The 18,795-nt window shown below is 44.9% G+C and overlaps 1 protein-coding gene across 2 annotated transcripts in view; it reads right to left on the minus strand.

Moving 5' to 3' along the window:
- The window catches only part of RPGR (retinitis pigmentosa GTPase regulator), a 309,545-nt gene that overhangs the window by 107,398 nt on the left and 183,352 nt on the right, over positions 1 to 18,795 (minus strand). For both annotated transcript variants that reach the window (XM_063955571.1, XM_063955570.1), the window contains exons 10-11: positions 14,232 to 14,402; positions 5,284 to 5,458 (exon numbers count right to left, since the gene is read on the minus strand). In XM_063955571.1, coding sequence (XP_063811641.1) covers positions 5,284 to 5,458; positions 14,232 to 14,402 — 346 coding nt within the window. The remainder of the gene's footprint in view (positions 1 to 5,283; positions 5,459 to 14,231; positions 14,403 to 18,795) is intronic.

Genomic DNA, 18,795 nt, shown 5'->3' on the forward strand with positions numbered 1-18,795 from the left:
CCTTGGTAAAGACCCGGGGTGCCGTGGACCATCCCTACGGCAGCGTCTGAACTGATAGTGACAGTTCTGTACCATAACCTGAGGTACCCTTGGTGAGAAGGGTAAACTTTGACATGAAGGTAAGCTTCCTTGATGTCCCAAGACATCATGTAGTCCCCTTCTTCCAGGTTCGCAATCACTGCTCTGAGTGACTCAATCTTGAATTTGAACCTCTGTATGTAAGTGTTCAAAGATTTTAGATTTTAGATTTAGAATCGGTTTCACCGGGCCGTCTGGCTTCGGTACCACAATAGTGTGGAATAATACCCCGTTCCCTGTTGCAGGAGGGGTACCTTGATTATCACCTGCTGGGTGAATGGCTTCCAAAACTGCCTCCCTGTCAGAGGGAGACGTCGGTAAAGCCGACTTTTGGAAACGGCGAGGGGGAGACGTCTCGAATTTCAATATGTACCCTTGAGATATTACCTGAAGGATCCAGGGGTCTACTTGCGAGTGAGCCCACTGCGCACTGAAATTCATTGAGAACGGGCCCCCACCGTGCCTGAGTTTGTAAGGCCCTAGCGTCATACTGAGGGCTTTTGCAGAGGCGGGAAAGGATTTCTGTTCCTGGGAACTGGGTAATCTCTTCAGCCTTTTTCCTCTCCCTCTGTCACGAGCAGAAAAGAGGAACCTTTTGTCCGCTTGCCAACAAAGGACTGCGCCTGATAATACGGCGTCTTATTTTGAGAGGCGACCTGGGGTACAAACGTGGATTTCCCAGTTGTTGCCGTGGCCACCAGGTCTAAAAGACCGACCCCAAATGTCCCCTTTTAAAGGCAATACTTCCAAATGCCGTTTGGAATCCGCATCACCTGACCATTTTACTGGTAGAATTGGACAACGCACTTATACTTGATGTCAGTCGGCAAATATTCCGCTGTGCATCATGCATATATAGAAATGCATCTTTTAAATGCTCTATAGGCAATAATATACTATCCTTATCTAGGATATCAATATTTCCAGTCAGGGAATCCGACCATGCCAACCCAGCACTGCACATCCAGGCTGAGGCGATTGCTGGTCGCAGTATAACACCAGTATGTGTGTAAATACATTTTAGGATACCCTCCTGCTTTCTATCAGCAGGATCCTTAAGGGCGGCCATCTCAGGAGAGGGTAGAGCCCTTGTTCTTACAAGCGTGTGAGCGCCTTATCCCCCCTAGGGGGTGTTTCCCAACGCACCCTAACCTCTGGCGGGAAAAGGTATACTGCCAATAACTTTTTAGAAATTATCAATTGTTATCGGGGGGAAACCCACGCATCATCACACACCTCATTTTATTTCTCAGATTCAGGAAAACTACAAGTAGTTTTTCCTCACCAACATAAAACCCCTTTTTGGTGGTACTCATATTATCAGAAATGTGTAAACATTTTCCTTTGCCTCAATCATGTAACGTGTGGCCCTATTGGAAAACACGGTTTGTCTCTTCACCGTCGACACAGGAGTCAGTATCCGTGTCGGCGTCTGTATTTGCCATCTGAGGTAACGGGCGCTTTAGAGCCCCTGACGGCCCATGAGACGTCTGGACATGCACAAGCTGAGTAGCCGGCTGTCTCATGTCAACCACTGTCTTTTATACAGAGCTGACACTGTCACGTAATTTTTAACAGTACATCCACTCAGGTGTCGACCCCCTAGGGGGTGACATCACTATTACAGACACTCTGCTCTGTCTCCACATCATTTTTCTCCTCATACATCTCGACACAAACGTACCGACACACAGCACACACACAGGGAATGCTCTGATAGAGGACAGGACCCCACTAGCCCTTTGGGGAGACAGAGGGAGAGTTTGCCAGCACACACCAGAGCGCTATATATATATATATATACAGGGATAACCTTATATAAGTGTTTTCCTCTTTATAGCTGCTGTATTATTTATACTGCGCCTAATTAGTGCCCCCCTCTCTTTTTTAACCCCTTTCTGTAGTGTAGTGACTGCAGGGGAGAGCCAGGGAGCTTCCCTCCAACGGAGCTGTGAGGGAAAATGGCGCCAGTGTGCTGAGGAGATAGGCTCCGCCTCCTTCTCGGCGGCCTTATCATCCGTTTTTCTGTATGTTCTGGCAGGGGTTAAATGCATCCATATAGCCCAGGAGCTATATGTGATGCATTTATTTTAGCCATATAAGGTTTTTATCGATTTATTGCGTCTCAGGGCGCTGCCCCCCCAGCGCCCTGCACCCTCAGTGACCGGAGTGTGAAGTGTGCTGAGAGCAATGGCTCACAGCTGCGGTGCTGTGCGCTACCTTATCTGAAGACAGGACCGTCTTCTGCCGCCGATTTTCCGGACCTCTTCGCTCTTCTGGCTCTGTAAGGGGGCCGGCGGCGCGGCTCCGGGACCCATCCAGGCTGGACCTGTGATCGTCCCTCTGGAGCTAATGTCCAGTAGCCAAGAAGCCCAATCCACTCTGCACGCAGGTGAGTTCGCTTCTTCTCCCCTTAGTCCCTCGATGCAGTGAGCCTGTTGCCAGCAGGTCTCACTGAAAATAATAAACCTAAACTAAAACTTTCACAAAGAGCTCAGGAGAGCCCCTAGTGTGCACCCTTCTCGTTCGGGCACAGAGATCTAACTGAGGCTTGGAGGAGGGTCATAGGGGGAGGAGCCAGTGCACACCAGTTAGTCCTAAAGCTTTCTTTAGATGTGCCCAGTCTCCTGCGGAGCCGCTATTCCCCATGGTCCTTACGGAGTCCCCAGCATCCACTTAGGACGTTAGAGAAATTGCGATCGCATCGCAATTTCTGCTTCATGGTAAAAATTAGCGAAGCCTCCTGCCGGTGCAGTTTTCTCGATCGCAGCGGCTGCGTGTGACGTCATGCAGCTGCCGTGACCACGCCCCGTCACGCCCCCATTTTTCAGCCTCCGCCCCCCCTCGTTGACGCCGCACCGCCCCAGCAATACTCCGCCTCCTCTCGGAAAACGGAGCGTTGCCCGCCCCCCACCCTGCCACAGCCTCTGCCTGATTGACAGGTAGAGGTGATGGCATTTTCTGCGCCCCCTCGCAGAAAATGCAGGCGCATGCGCCCGCATCTTTGTCTCAAAATTTACGGTTGGATCACACACTACGCTCCAACCTGAAATAGGCCCACAGATCTGTGCTGCACAGGCAGGACTGGTTCACTTTATGCATGTGGGCACCACACTGTTTTTCCCATGCATGTGTCACAAACAGAGCTGAGAACTTGCAGTAGATACACCTCTTGGCCAACACGCATAATCAGAGTGAAGCTGCACTGTATTAGTTATGGCTGGCAGGCCTTCCAGCCAGTCAGTCATTCTCAGTGTTCGGGTCGATGTGTCAATCGATATGAGAATGGTGACAGACAACATATTCATCATGCTGACAATCATCAGATATGAAATTTCTACATGGTCATAATGTCAACACTCCCCTGTTCTGCTTCTTCAGGCAAAGGTAGGCACATACCATAGGTAAGCAAAACTCAGATGTAAGCATTCTTGCAGGTGCACTATTTTACATTAAAAAACTGAGCTAATGTCCAACTGGAAATAAGCCATTTTTATCATTAAAATGTTGGGGGTCATTCAGAGTTGTTCGCTCGTTGCCGATTTTCGCAACGGAGCGATTAAGGCCAAAATGCGCATGCGCATGGTATGCAGTGCGCATGCGCTAAGTATTTTAGCTCAAAACTTAGTAGATTTACTCACGTCCGAACGAAGAATTTTCATCGTTGAAGTGATCGGAGTGTGATTGACAGGAAGTGAGTGTTTCTGGGCGGAAACTGGCTGTTTTCTGGGAGTGTGCGGAAAAACGCAGGCGTGCCAGGAAAAAACGCAGAGTGTCTGGAGAAACGGGGGAGTGGCTGGCCGAACGCAGGGCGTGTTTGTGACGTCAAACCAGGAACGAAACGGGCTGAGCTGATCGCAGTGTAGGAGTAAGTCTAGAGCTACTCAGAAACTGCTAAGAATTTTCTATTCGCAATTCTGCTAATCTTTCGTTCGCAATTCTGAAAAGCTAAGATACACTCCCAGAGGGTGGCGGCCTAGCGTGTGCAATTCTGCTAAAATCTGCTAGCGAGCGAGCAACTCGGAATGACCCCCGTTATCCTTAGTTATTAATCTAATCAAACTGTTTGTAAGGACATACATTAGATCTACACTGAGTGGCCAAATTATTAATACCAGCATGCAACAGGCTGCACTGGCGAATTGTTCCAGGGCGGCAGTTGCACACAGAGTGGACCACCAGACAAATAGCTTGGTCTCATCGCAAGGCCTATGGTTATCAATGGGTACTGATTGCTCAAGCTGACGGAGAGTGGGCAGACTTGTTGAGCCCTACAGATAGGCAATAGTGCATCAAATAACGGAAAATCTAAATCTGTAAGTAGTTCAGGTGACCTCTCATTGAACAGCATGCCACATATTACATGGTATGGGCTACAGAAGTAGATGGTCTGTCGGTATGCCAATGCTATCTGCTGCAAACAATGAAACACCTTAAATTTACTCAAGAACACGGGTCATGTAGTCTAACAAATCACGTTGTCAATTACATTAGGGTGAAGATAGAGAGACAACAGCACAAAAACATGAATTCTTCTGGATCCACTACTGCCAAACCTACAGAAAGTGGACGCTGCAGCTTACAGCATTTGGACTAATATTACCCATGATACATATTGGCACTCCAAGAAGAATTCAAGCCATATTAAGTTCAGAAGGTGGCCCAACAATGTTCTAACCTGATGGTCACAATAATTTAGCTACGCAAGAAATATCACTAGGTTTCAATTTGTTAGCCGGAGTTCCAAAAAGCAAAACAAAACCCATTTGAATCTTATGTTAAGTAGCTCATGAATTTTGACCCACTAAAGCACAAAACAGATTCAACTCATTTTTAAGATAAAGTCAATTTGGGGCAATGTGTTACGTACATTGCGTTCCAGAAGGGCACATCACCCAACTCCCCACATTGATGACTTTGCCTTGCAGTCACAGAGATGTGTAGAAAGAGAGATAGCTATGTTAACAGGCAAATAGGTGTGCAGCTGCATATCACAGTGATGTACAGTGGCATGTTTACCCCAACCATAACCTCTGATGATGTGAGGAGAGGAATGTAAGTGACATTACAAAAACTTTTCTTTACCTAGTTAACTCTACATTTTCCTTTAAATTCTCAAATATTTTTTTATTCTGTACATATATTATAATATTGACTTCTTTCTAACTCCACCTCTCCAGCATGACAAAAATGATTTGGTCTTACCTAACTTAGAGACTGCTGCTGAGTCAGGAGCACTTGATTCAGAACTGGCTTGCCTTACTTTGAAAAGACCTGAATGAACAGTTTTGCTAGCAACAGGTAATGAAGATTCCAGTAAATGACCATTTAATGGTGGCAGCGTACGAGTTAAGTGATGTATCTCATCTGGTGTTTGTTTCTTAAAGAAAAAAAGAAAAGAACTTATTTACAAGCACACATATATATACACATTTATGTATTCTTACTGCTAAATGTTTATTATTAAGGGCACCACTTATATTTCAGCACTGCATATAAGTAGTACAGTAGCTGTCAAGTCTTATGGGAAAAAGCTTTCCAAAAATCATCAGCTTCAGGTTCATATAACATAGTAATCAGATCAGAAGATATACTATTAAGATCCGAAATAGGGCTTAAAAAGGTGTATACAAAATTATAAAAACAATTAACAAAAACTATAATCAGAAGACCAATTAAATGTATGAAATTTACATAACCAATTGCCATTATAAAATGAAAATAATCTTATATATAGAATTAATTGGTCTGTTTGTTAGTTTGTCTGTCCGGTTATAAATTTGGACACCCCTGCACCGATTGGGATGAAACCAATACGAGGAGGTCCAGCTGGATCCTGGCCACGTTTTAGGGCCTTAAACTAGAGGGATTTGAATGAAAACTTCACAGAGTGATAGCATTGTGTCCAAGAAGACATACTAAAGGGTTAAGGTCCTTGTCGGACCTCCCGTTGTTATAAGCCAGACAGAACTCTGACCCAGGAAAGCCTGTTTTGGGCATTCCACTGGATGAAGTTGGATGAAAACATTAATGAACTGTAATAACTGACAGAAATAACCATAAATCAATGAACTATAATAATTGACAGAAATGGAGGTAGGAAGACAAAAAATATTGTGTACTCAAAACCCTTGAAATAGCAACATTGATAACAGAAGGCACACACACGGCAGTCACCTCATGGATGTGTTGAAAGAGCTGCTAAACTGCAAATTAAATTGAAAATTATGGAAGTTACATCCAACTCATTGATAGCTTAATAACGTGAAGATTTAAACCCAGGCAAAACCAGGTACTTCAGCTAGTTAATAATAGAAAGACAAAAAGGGTGGCTGTCCATCCCTAAAGAACCTTGTTTCCCAAGAGAGAAAGAGCTTTGAAAAATAGTTCTCATATGTAAAAATATAGTGAGTGGCCTTGTACCAAGAACAAACATACTTGGGAAATTCCGAAAATGCGTCTCAGGAGTCTCTCTGAATTATAAATTGGTTACAAGGACACCTTAAACATAATATTTATGTATAATAAAAATTATATTAATTCACATACTAACATTTTACAGATTCAAAGCACCACCATAAAGTGTATTTCTCTCCAATAAGATAATCAAAGATCTTCAGGAACACAAATACGATAACATTATTTTATTATTTGGCACAAGAATATTATTTTATTGCATTTATTTATTATACCACTGGGTGTCCCTTAGTTCTATCTTTCACATGGTTTAGAAAGCACTTGTGCCTTATGGTACAGTGACAGGAAGTGAGACAACTTTCCCTGCTGATTGTGGGTAGATCTCCTAACACTTTTTTTTCCAAATATTTACTGTGCTCATTTACTTAATGCGATTAGCAAGAATGGGTGAAGACATGTGGGGGGAGGCTTTGTCTTATGGTTTCATATGTTTAGTTACGGATTACATTGACCTATGTTTATGCTCCAAATTTGTTGATGGTGTTCTGTACAAGGTGGGCCACAGACATCAAGGTTAACATCTTTGCTATGATAACTGGGCAGCACTGCTTCAATCATCGATCTGCTCTTGGGGCCGGGGGCCCGGGTAATGTGGAGAGGTGCCAGCAAACTTTCTCATGTTTTCAATTCTGATTTACAGACTACCCATGCACTAGTAACATTTGTGCCAGAAAATGAGTTTTATGGTAAGAACTTACCTTTGTTAAAACTCTTTCTGCGAGGTACACTGGGCTCCACAAGGATTGGACAATGGGGTGTAGAGTAGGATCTTGATCCAAGGCACCAACAGGCTCAAAGCTTTGACTGTTCCCAGAATGCACAGCGCCGCCTCCTCTATAACCCCGCCTCCCAGCACAGGAGCTCAGTTTCTAGTTAACCAGCCCAATGCAGTAGCAGGAAAAAAGAGACGACAACGGTTAGTAGCCACATACACCACACTCTCACGACAGAAGTGTCAGCGGCTAATGCCATACCAACCCAAAGAAGCTAAGTGCGTCAGGGTGGTCACCTTGTGGAGCCCAGTGTACCTCGCAGAAAGAGTTTTAACAAAGGTAAGTTCTTACCATAAAACTCGTTTTCTGCTGCAGGGTACACTAGGCTCCACAAGGATTGGACAATGGGGATGTCCTAAAGCAGTTCCTTATGGGAGGGGACGCACTGTAGCGGGCACAAGAACCCGGCGTCCAAAGGAAGTATCCTGGGAAGCGGCAGTATCGAAGGCATAGAACCTTATGAACGTGTTCCCTGAGGACCACATAGCCGCCTTGCACAATTGATCAAGGGTCGCACCACGTTGGGCAACCCAAGAAGGTCCAACAGACCGAGTAGAATGGGCCTTAATGTGATCAGGAGCCGAGAGACCAGCCTTCACATAAGCATGTGCAATCACCATTCTAATCCATCTGGCTAGAGTTTGCTTGTGAGCAGGCCAGCCACGTTTGTGAAATCCAAACAAAACAAAGAGAGAATCAGATTTTCGAATAGAAGCAGTCTCTTCACATAGATACGGAGAGCCCGTACCACATCCAAAGAACGCTCTTTGGGAGACAAATCAGGAGATACAAAAGCCGGAACCACAATCTCCTGATTAAGGTGGAACGAAGAAACCACCTTAGGAAAATATCCGGGACGAGTCCTAAGAACCGCCCTGTCACGGTGAAAAATCAGATATGGGGAACTACAAGACAAGGCACCCAGATCCGACACTCTTCTAGCAGAAGCAATAGCCAGCAAGAACACCACCTTAAGGGAAAGCCACTTAAGGTCAGCTGAACCAAGAGGTTCAAATGGAGGCTCCTGCAACGTCTCCAAAACCACCGACAAGTCCCAAGGAGCCACAGGCGGGACATAGGGAGGTTGGATACGCAACACACCCTGAGTGAAAGTATGAACATCAGGTAAAGTCTCAATTTTTCTCTGAAACCACACCGACAAGGTAGAAATATGAACCTTGAGGGAGGCCAGACGCAGGCCTAAATCTAGGCCTTGCTGCAGAAAAGCCAAAAGTTTGGCTGTACTAAACTTGGAAGCGTCATAATTATTAGATGCGCACCAAACAAAGTAGGAATACCAGACCCTATGATAAATCCGAGCAGAAGCCGGTTTCCGGGCCCGCAACATAGTTTGAATGACCCCCTCAGAAAACCCTTTAGCCGTCAAGATGGAAGCTTCAAGAGCCATGCCGTCAAAGATAGCCGGGCTAGGTCCTGGTAGACACAGGGGCCCTGAACGAGGAGGTCTGGGCGTTGTGGAAGTAGAATTGGACGCTCTGACGATAGGCCCTGCAGGTCTGAGAACCAGTGCCGTCTGGGCCACGCTGGAGCTATGAGAAGCAGATTTCCTTTTTCTTGCTTGAACTTCCGAATTACCCTGGGCAGGAGTGACACTGGAGGGAACACGTACGGCAGCCGAAACCTCCACGGCACCGCCAGCGCATCCACGAATGCTGCTTGAGGATCCCTTGTCCTTGCTCCGAAGACCGGAACCTTGTGATTGTGTCGAGACGCCATCAGATCCACATCTGGAAGACCCCACTTTTACACGAGGAGTTGAAACACTTCTGGATGGAGGCCCCACTCGCCGGCATGCACGTCCTGACGAATGAGAAAGTCCGCTTCCCAATTCAGGACTCCCGGAATGAATATTGCCGATATGGCCGGTAGATGGAGTTCCGCCCAACGTAGAATCCGTGAAACTTCCTTCATTGCCAAACGGCTTTGAGTGCCGCCTTGATGATTTATGTAAGCCACTGTGGTGGCATTGTCCGACTGTACTTGAACAGGATGGTTCTGAATTAAATGCTGGGCCAGGTTCAACGCATTGAAGACCGCCCGCAATTCCAGAATGTTGATCGAGAGGGGAGATTCCTCCTTGGTCCACCGACCCTGAAGGGAGTGTTGCTCCAGCACCGCGCCCCAACCTCTTAGACTGGCATCTGTCGTCAACAGGACCCAGTTGGATATCCAGAAGGGACAACCCCTGCACAATTGTTGGTCCCGGAGCCACCAGTGTAGCGACAGACGGACCTCCGGAGTCAAGAAGATCATTTGAGATATGATCCGGCGAGGCAGGCCGTCCCACTTGGCTAGAATCAGCCTCTGGAGGGGGCGAGAATGGAATTGAGCATACTCCACCATGTCGAATGCTGATACCATTAGGCCCAGCACCTGCATTGCCGAATGTATCGACACTTGCGGACGAGAGAGGAAGCAACGAATCCTGTCCTGAATCTTCAGGACTTTCTCCTGAGACAAGAACAACCTCTGGTTGTGAGTGTCCAACAACGCTCCCAGGTGTACCATGCTCTGAGCAAGAACCAGGGAGGATTTCTTCCAGTTGATGAGCCACCCGTGGGCTTGTAGAAACCGGACCATCATATCCAGATGACTCAGGAGAAGATCTGGGGAATTTGCCAGGATTAACAAGTTGTCCAGATACGGCAGTATCCTGACCCCTTGACGGCGGAGTACCACCGTCATCACCGTCATAACTTTGGTGAAGGCTTGCGGAGCCGTTGTTAAACCAAAAGGTAACGCCCGAAACTGGTAATGGCAGTTGCCAATAGCGAACCTCAGGTATTGTTGATGTGACACTGCTATAGGAATATGCAGGTAAGCATCCTGTATGTCCAGGGAGACCATGTAGTCCCCAGGTTCCAAGGCCAGAACTATAGAGCGAAGGGTTTCCATACGGAACTTGGAAACCTTCACAAACCTGTTCAATGCCTTGAGGTTGAGAATGGGCCGGGAGGACCCATTCGGTTTCGGGACTAGAAACAGCGGAGAATAGTACCCCCGGCCCCTCTGAGCAAGAGGCACCTGTACTACGACTCCTGTATCCAGGAGGGTCTGTACCACCGAGTGTAGAGTTTTTGCCTTTGTCTGGTCCAAAGGGACGTCTGTCTGGCAAAATCGATGAGGGGAGCGGTATTTGAAGGCTATGGCGTAACCTCGAGTGACGACTTCCCGTACCCAACATCTAAAGTGGTCTTCAACCATTCCTGGGTATTCCCTAGAAGCCGGCCCCCCACCCTGGGATCCCCCAGGGGGAGGCCCGCCCCGTCATGCGGCAGGCTTAACGGTCTTGGCAGCTGGCTGACGGGCAGCCCAGGCTCTTTTGGGCTTCGGCTTACCAGGTTTGAAAGTGCGGGCCTGCTTATGGTACGCCTGACCTTTTGCTTTACCTGAAGGACGAAAGGGGCGAAAGGACGTACCTTTAGCCTTCGACACAGAAGGTGCGGTATTAGGCAGACAGGCAGTTTTGGCAGTAGCCAAGTCAACCATAATCTTATTTAAGTCCTCCCCAAACAGAATATCTCCCTTGAAAGGGAGTACCTCCAGGGTTTTTCTAGAGTCCAGATCCACAGACCAGGATCTCAGCCACAATATCCGGCGAGCCAGGACTGACGTAGTAGAAGCCTTGGCTGCTAGGATACCGGCATCAGAAGCCGCCTCTTTAATATATCTAGACGCTGTGACAATATATGACAAGCATTGTCTAGCATGGTCAGAAGAGTTTTCAGCTTCTAAATCCAAGGCCCAAGCTTCAATAGCCTCTGCAGCCCATGTAGCTGCAATAGTGGGCCTTTGTGCAGCACCCGTGAGGGTGTAAATCGCTTTCAGACAACCCTCCACGCGTTTATACGTAGGCTCTTTTTGAGACGTGACGGTAGTGACAGGTAGAGCCGAGGAAACCACCATCCTAGCCACATGTGATCAACTGGAGGAGGAGTTTCCCAATTTTTAGACAGCTCTGGCGCGAGGGGAAAGCGAGCCAGCATCTTCTTTTGAGGCACAAACTTCGTACCCTAGTTTTTCCAGGGTTCCTGACGTGTATCCACTAGGTGGTCAGAGTGAGGTAAAACTTGCTTAACCACCTTCTGACGTTTGAACCTATCTGGTTTCTAAGGAGGGACGGATGGCTCGGGATCATCCGTAATCTGCAGAATTCACTTAATAGCCTCCAAAAGATCAGGAACATCCACATGTGAACTACCCTCCCCATCAGCCGTATCTGAGTCAGAACCTGAGGGGTCAGTAAATGTGCCGTCTTCATCAGACGAGGTGTCGGTGACAGCAGTGGATTGTGAGGAGATAAGCGCTCGCTTAGAGGACCTCTTGGCCTTAGGCGAGCGTTGGTCAGACTTTTTAGTAGTCAAGGACTGGTTCAACTTCTTTAATTGAGCAGATAAATCGTCCGCCCACGGCGGGTTAGCTGCAGGGACCACATATGGTTGTACCGACATTGGGGGTCCCATAGGGGGAGTTAGTTTATGAACTAGCGTATGCAGAAGCGTGGAAAAAGCGGCCCACGGTGGGTCAGTATGTGCCTCCGTTGCCACAGTCCCACTGGGGGGCAAGGAGCCACCAGAACCAGAGCCCACAGCTGCTATATTCTCCTCATATGGCCCCGTGGCGTCAGCAACACCGGCAGTGTGTTCAGCCCCAGAACCGTTACCCTCAGAAGCAGACATGATATAACTTGCAGTATGAGGTTAACACAGTACAATTATCAGCAGCACTATATCTCTGAACCCAAACCCCTGCGCAGTGTAGTCAGCACTAGCAGAGATAAAGGAGAGATATGGTGACTAAATCACAGAGAAAAATACGTAATACATTATATCTTTGTGAAAATCCTATATTAGATAACACCTGACGCACCAAGCCCCCTCAGGTTATGGAATATAAGGAAAGCAGGTTGAGCGAAAGACACGAAATGGACACCACTCAGCTATCAAATGCACACACAGAAAGTCACAGTTTGTACAATGCAGAGGTTATTACTGACAATAATACTGCACTGGACTAGCTTACACAGCTATATAACAATAGATACAACAGTACACAGTAAGAACTGGATGTATATCACAGGGTAATTGTACTATAAAACCCTGACTAAGTGCACTCTTTCTTAACTATCACTGTCTAAAAAGGCAGGTAGAATACTTAAGTGTCTTGTAAAGTCACAGCACTGACAACCAGGCGGCTTTACATAGGAGGATTTGCCCTAGCATTCCCAGGAACAGTGAGCTGACGGATAATGGCGCCGCAGACACTTACAGGGAGTGAGGAAAAGACAGATATGCAGCTCCAGGGCGGGTACACTTGCTAGAAATGGCGCCCTGGGGCTGGGGGAGGGGCTTCAGGTCTAAGCCTTATCCCCTCTGCTGGCAAAACCACCGGGTACTGTGGGCGATATAAGAATTGGTTTAGAGAGAAAACCTGACCTGCGCCCATGCCCTGGTGATCTAGTGGGATCGCCTGTACTGCCACAGTGTCCACCGCCAGTGCGCGCAGCCCGCCTCCCACTGACCGCGCCGGATCGCGATAAAGACCGGGCCCCGCAAGCGGGACCCACTTACCACCTCACGAAGCGCGGCCACGCGATCGTGGAGAGCCCCAGCCGTGTGTGTCTAACGTGAAGAAGACCGGAGCCTCCGCTGTAGGTACCCGGCAACCAGGGCTCGGGAGTGTACAGCACCGCTGGGGAGAGCTGGAGCTGCAGCAGTGAATGTCACAAGACATTTACCACCGCTGCTGCCCTTGAAGTCTTCACTTTTTACTTCATAAAAAGCTTTTCTTAGGGCTGCTTGGAGCAGCCCCTCTGTTCAGTGCCTGCTTACTGCAGCACCAACTTACAAAACTGAGCTCCTGTGCTGGGAGGCGGGGTGATATAGGAGGCGGCGCTGTGCATTCTGGGAACAGTTAAAGCTTTGAGCCTGTTGGTGCCTCGGATCAAGATACTACTCTACACCCCATTGTCCAATCCTTGTGGAGTCCAGTGTACCCCGTAGCAGAAATACAGGCTTTTTCTTTTTTTAACTACAATATTTAACTAATTTTTAGTTAGGTATTTATAGTCATTTAAAAAGAATTCTATAATCCTGCAACTGTTGATGGGGTAATTCAATCCTCAGCGCTGTGCTGACTAGCACATTACTGTTTATTATGTTAAGAAATCTTCTATGGTGAGCAAGGGAAAGTTAGCGAAGATACATTGCTTATGAAGTCCCTTCTTGACCATGGTGGCACATAGCAGGTAACTGACTTGCCCCTATGGAGTGGAAAAGATTAAAGGAGGATTCAATTAGTCCAGAAAGCCGGCACTATCAGTTTTTTCCCCCCCCCAGCTGTCTGGAGGCAGGCAAAAAAAAAAAAACCCAAATAAATGACCCTTTTTCACAGTTGCGGCCACGAAAACACATGGCTCTGAAAACTTACCCCAGATCCCATGTGGTTTCACCTGAGAACTGATTTGTGTTTTCAAGTGAAAAAACAAACAAACAAAAAAAACAGGATATAATAGAATTGTTCCCCAAAAATATTGTGCAATCAAAAAAAAGAAAAGAAAAAAAAAAATCGCACTAAATACCATTTTTTTGGCCCCAAAATTTTTCCAACACAATTGAATTCCCCCTATATGATTATATTTAAAATAAACTAGAAGTGCATTTTTTTTATTTTTTAATGACTAAAGCAAAAACAAAACAAAACAAAACACCATTTAGGCATAGTGATGGATCCATAAGAGACAATAACTTTATTACAAAGCCCTACACTTATTTACTTTCAGCATAAAACGTACATTTTTTAAATAAATAGGGGATATTTAACTTTTATAAGTAGGTGCAATATATTGTAAATATAAAACCTTTTAAACAGTAAACAAGGTACCTTCTCCCTCCGCCTAATGCGCGCAGATAGAGATCTCTCTAATGTTGCAGATGTGTCCCCGTTGCCATTAACTGTTAAATAATTTTCTTTCAGTTCTCTAAACATGCCCGATTCTGATGCTTTAGGCCTTGGTGTAGCAAAGACAATCATATGGCAGCCACCACTTGCCACCTACAAAAGGAAATATTGGTTACATTTGAAAATAAAAAACAAGGAAATTCAGTTTATATGCAGCATGCAGGTTTCCTGTTGCCACTAACTCCATAAAGTCACTTGTCAAAGCTGAGAGTGTAGTTATGCTTTCAGATACAGCGTTGCTCATATCTTGTCTTGGAGCCTGAGTCAGAGAGGTACGCAAACCCTATTTTTCGCAGTTGAGCATTTATCGCCGACTGTACATGTGCCATGATGGTCTTGCAATGATGGTTGCAGAGAGGATTTATTTGCAAAGTGATCAATAGTCAGGGTACCTTTGGGATAGCCAATGGGGAATGGGGCAACAATTTACCCAGTAAATTACCTGGTCTAACTGAATTCCCCCCTTGTCTGCATCTGTTTCTGTACTTTCCGCTGTTTCTTGCTCTTCTTTCCGCCGCCTTTTTTTTTTAGATTCTTCCAGTTTTTGGACACTGACTGAGGTACGCATGTCACTTTACTGGCCCGACCACATGTGCATGGCAATTCAAACACACATGGTCATGTGCCTGAACAATGTATGCAGGGTCACCTTTTTCAACTACAAACCCTATTCTACTCCATGCTATACTTAATCCCTGTTGCTGGTGCAATGGTCGTCCCCTCCTCTCCTGGTGGTCTAGTTCAGTGATGGTGAACCTTGGCACTCCAGCTGTTGTTGAACTACACATCCCATCATGCCCTGCTACAGTTATAGCATGGCCAAATAGCAAAACCGTAGCAGTCCCGCTAGAATGTGTAGTTCAACAAAAGCTGGTGTGCCAAGGTTCCCATCCCTGGTCTATTTCCTTGTTGTGGTGAGCGCCATTGAGGCGTTTTGCCTCTTTCAATAAGCATGTCTAAAGGGGGGTACACACGGTGAGATCCGTTCTTAATCTCTAAGCAATCTGATTAGATTGTTTAGAAATTAAGCACGGATCTCTCTGTGTGTAGGCCCCACAGCGATAGCCATGCGCAGCCCCGCACGTCGCTATCGCTGGTCCTGCATGCAGTCACATTACACTGTGGATAATAGGCAGTATCAATCATTACTGGCAGCGTGCGAGTGCTGTCTTCATTACTCAGATTTTTGTTCTACAGTATACTCCTACATTACTTTCACCAGCCTAAAACTTGCAGTGCAATGCAATTATAAATTACAGCACAGGGAGCAATCTTTCCTTTGTAATAGCTGGGCTACATCTGGGTCATGTATTCTAATGGGCCATACATACTAAGCGATAACACTAAAAGATATGAACGATCTAATTCATTAATGAAGAAACTTAATTCCCCCGTCACCACTCCCTCCCCCTTGGGTCATCAGACGGCTGGCACCTCGGTGGCACATCGCGCAGTGTGTAGGGCCCATAAATTACGTTTTCTTAAGTTAAAATTGTTATGTACTAAATCTAAACCAGCTGAATGACACTGCCAAGTCCTTCGGAATAAATGGAACCTCCTCTGGAACATGTCAGAATTGTAGTGGCAGGACTGGAACATTAAAATTTCCACTCCTCTGCCTGGAAAATGAGCTACTACTTCTAACTTAACTTCGAGTCCTATATAAAACATCAGGAAACCTGTGTTTAGATGTTCCCTTCGGTTAAGACTATTTTATTTGCTCAGAAGGTCCATAACATGGGTATTCAACGTGTGTAGCTGCAGTGGAACTACACATCCCAGCAATACCCTCCTACAGCTTTGCTATTGGAACATGTTAAAACTGTGGCAGGGCATGCTGGGAAGTGTAGTTTCACAACAGCTGGAGGGCCGCACTGGTCTACTGAGTTAAGATCTGTATTACAGTCACATAACTTGAAAATGCTTACTGTAGAAGGGTAGCGGGCACTATTGGAAACAAGTGTAAGCGATTATTCATGAAATTCAAACTGAGAAGAGAGGCTATTTTAAAAAAAATAGAAATATTGAATGAGAATAAATTAATGATCTGACAAGGCCTAAAATGTGTGTTATGTATAATGTATGCAATACTAGGGAAGATTACATCAATTTCTCTCTGAAAAAAGATCAGGAACAAAATCCTGCCAAATGTCTCAGGCTCCTCACTATGGGGGTAATTCCAAGTTGATCGCAGCAGGAAATTTTTTAGCAGTTGGGCAAAACCATGTGCACTGCAGGGGAGGCAGATATAACATGTGCAGAGAGAGTTAGATTTGGGTGGGTTATTTTGTTTCTGTGCAGGGTAAATACTGGCTGCTTTATTTTTACACTGCAATTTAGATTGCAGATTGAACACACCACACCCAAATCTCTCTCTCTCTGCTCATGTTATATCTGCCTCCCCTGCAGTGCACATGGTTTTGCCCAACTGCTAAAAAATTTCCTGCTGCGATCAACTTGGAATTACTCCCTATAAGTGCCATTCCTGCTTATCCCTTCCAGACGTTTACAGTTTTGTTATTACTGGGGTATGCAAGCCAACAGAGTCTGGCATTCAAAACCATTTTTTTTCTCCTATAACGAGGAACTACCTCAAAATATTCAAGGTTGTAGGTAATAGTTATGATAATAAGTAGAACTATTAAAAGCTAAAAGGAATTTTTGTTTAACTGTATTTCTGAACGAGGATTGGATTTGCTATAAACTGAAAACAGACAAGATGAAGCAGCCCATATTACCAGGCATATACATGGATAAAGAAAGAAAAACCCTTATCAGGCATACTCATTAAAGAAAGAAGAGAAATATATTGAAAAATTAATTAAAACGTAGCACTTATTAGTGTTGTTAAAATAAAGGCCCCTTGAGAAACATACAAATTACAAATTAACTAAAACAGTATTAGCGCCTCATGGCACTGTTAGAAAGGATACAGATTTAATATTTTTACTCTCAACTTGGGTAATAAGCAGCGGAAAATTCATTCATAATTGATCCTAGATTGTATTAAACACCAGCGCACCCTGATAGAAAATTCTTAAAATAATGTATAGAGGTCAATTGAACAGATTAATTATTAACATTTGGAACTCCAGTGTAGACTCAGCATATATATATAGTGACAATGGGCCAAATGTAATAGAGTGAGAGTTTCAGAAAGTGAGAGATTTGGTAAGGTTTTTCAGTTTTTGTTTAAAGTAGCAATCATTTACAATAGAGCAATAGGAATAGAAATAAAGCCGCCGTGAAGTGGCCTGGAGGCTTGTCAATTTTTTTGCAAAATACATGTAATTAAGAGCTCTAAATTTTCTATTATCATATAGTGTACAGTTCTTGTTACTAACAGCAGAGTGCGTGGGAAAAATCCTTCTGTTCTTCTTGTCTAGAGTAACTCACTCCCGCAGCACCTGAGGAACGTTACCAGCTTGATTAGAGCAGTTTGCCATTACACTGCAAAACCAGGCTGATCTTGCTGTGTAAATGATTGCCACTTTAAAAAAAAACAGCAAAACCTTACCAAATCTCTCACTTTTTGAAACTCTCACTCTATTACATTTGGCCCAATATGTGATTAAGCGGATAGGTCAAATTTCTGAGCAAATCTGAAAATGAGACTGAAAAATGCTGCAACAAAAACAGTCAAAAGATGGCAAACATAGACAGAGAATACTACGACTACTAATAATAAATAACATATATATATATATATATAGATATATATATATATATATATATATATATATAATTTTTTTTTCTCCAACAGGACTCAAGGCGTTTAACAGATAGAATAAACATAATACGGTACAGAAACAATGAAGTACAGAGGATCTTTTTTATAAAACACAGAGAGTATGGAAATGCCTGAGTAAACAGGAAAGTCTCGCGTCTGTTTTTGAAGGATTCTAGAGTGGAGGCCTCTTGAACTGTAATTTTTTTGCCTGGCATATAAAAGTTACAAAAATAAAATAAAAAAAAGAGGAAATAAATGTTTTTGTACTTTTGAGAAATACAGTACCGTTCAAAAGTTTGGGGTTACCCAGACAATTTCCTTATTTTTCAAAGAAAAGCCCTGTTTTTTTCACAGTTTCACAGTTAATGTGGTAAATGACTATACTAGCTGCAAAATAATCGTTATGGTAGACTTACCGTTGATAACGCTATTTATCCTAAGTCCACAGGATCCAGAGGATAACACTGGGATATGAGGTAATGACAGCGGACTGGCACCAAACGATCAAAGCTTTCGGCCTTACAGCATGCAACGGGCCAGTCCCTATATCCCCGCCTCCTGGTTCAGGCAAATCCGTTGTTTTTCAAAAGCTCAAGGCAGGAGCATCATAGAGAGTCCTAATCAGGCGAGAAGAACACACATGCACACCCTTTCGTACAAGGAGGAAGAGGTTAGTGAGTGACAGGATCCTCAAATCAGGTCAGTCAGGGTGGGATCCATGTGGATCCTGTGACCTTAGGAGAAATAGCATTATCA

Source organism: Pseudophryne corroboree, chromosome 2 (genome assembly GCF_028390025.1).
Source record: "Pseudophryne corroboree isolate aPseCor3 chromosome 2, aPseCor3.hap2, whole genome shotgun sequence".
Taxonomy (NCBI): domain Eukaryota; kingdom Metazoa; phylum Chordata; class Amphibia; order Anura; family Myobatrachidae; genus Pseudophryne; species Pseudophryne corroboree.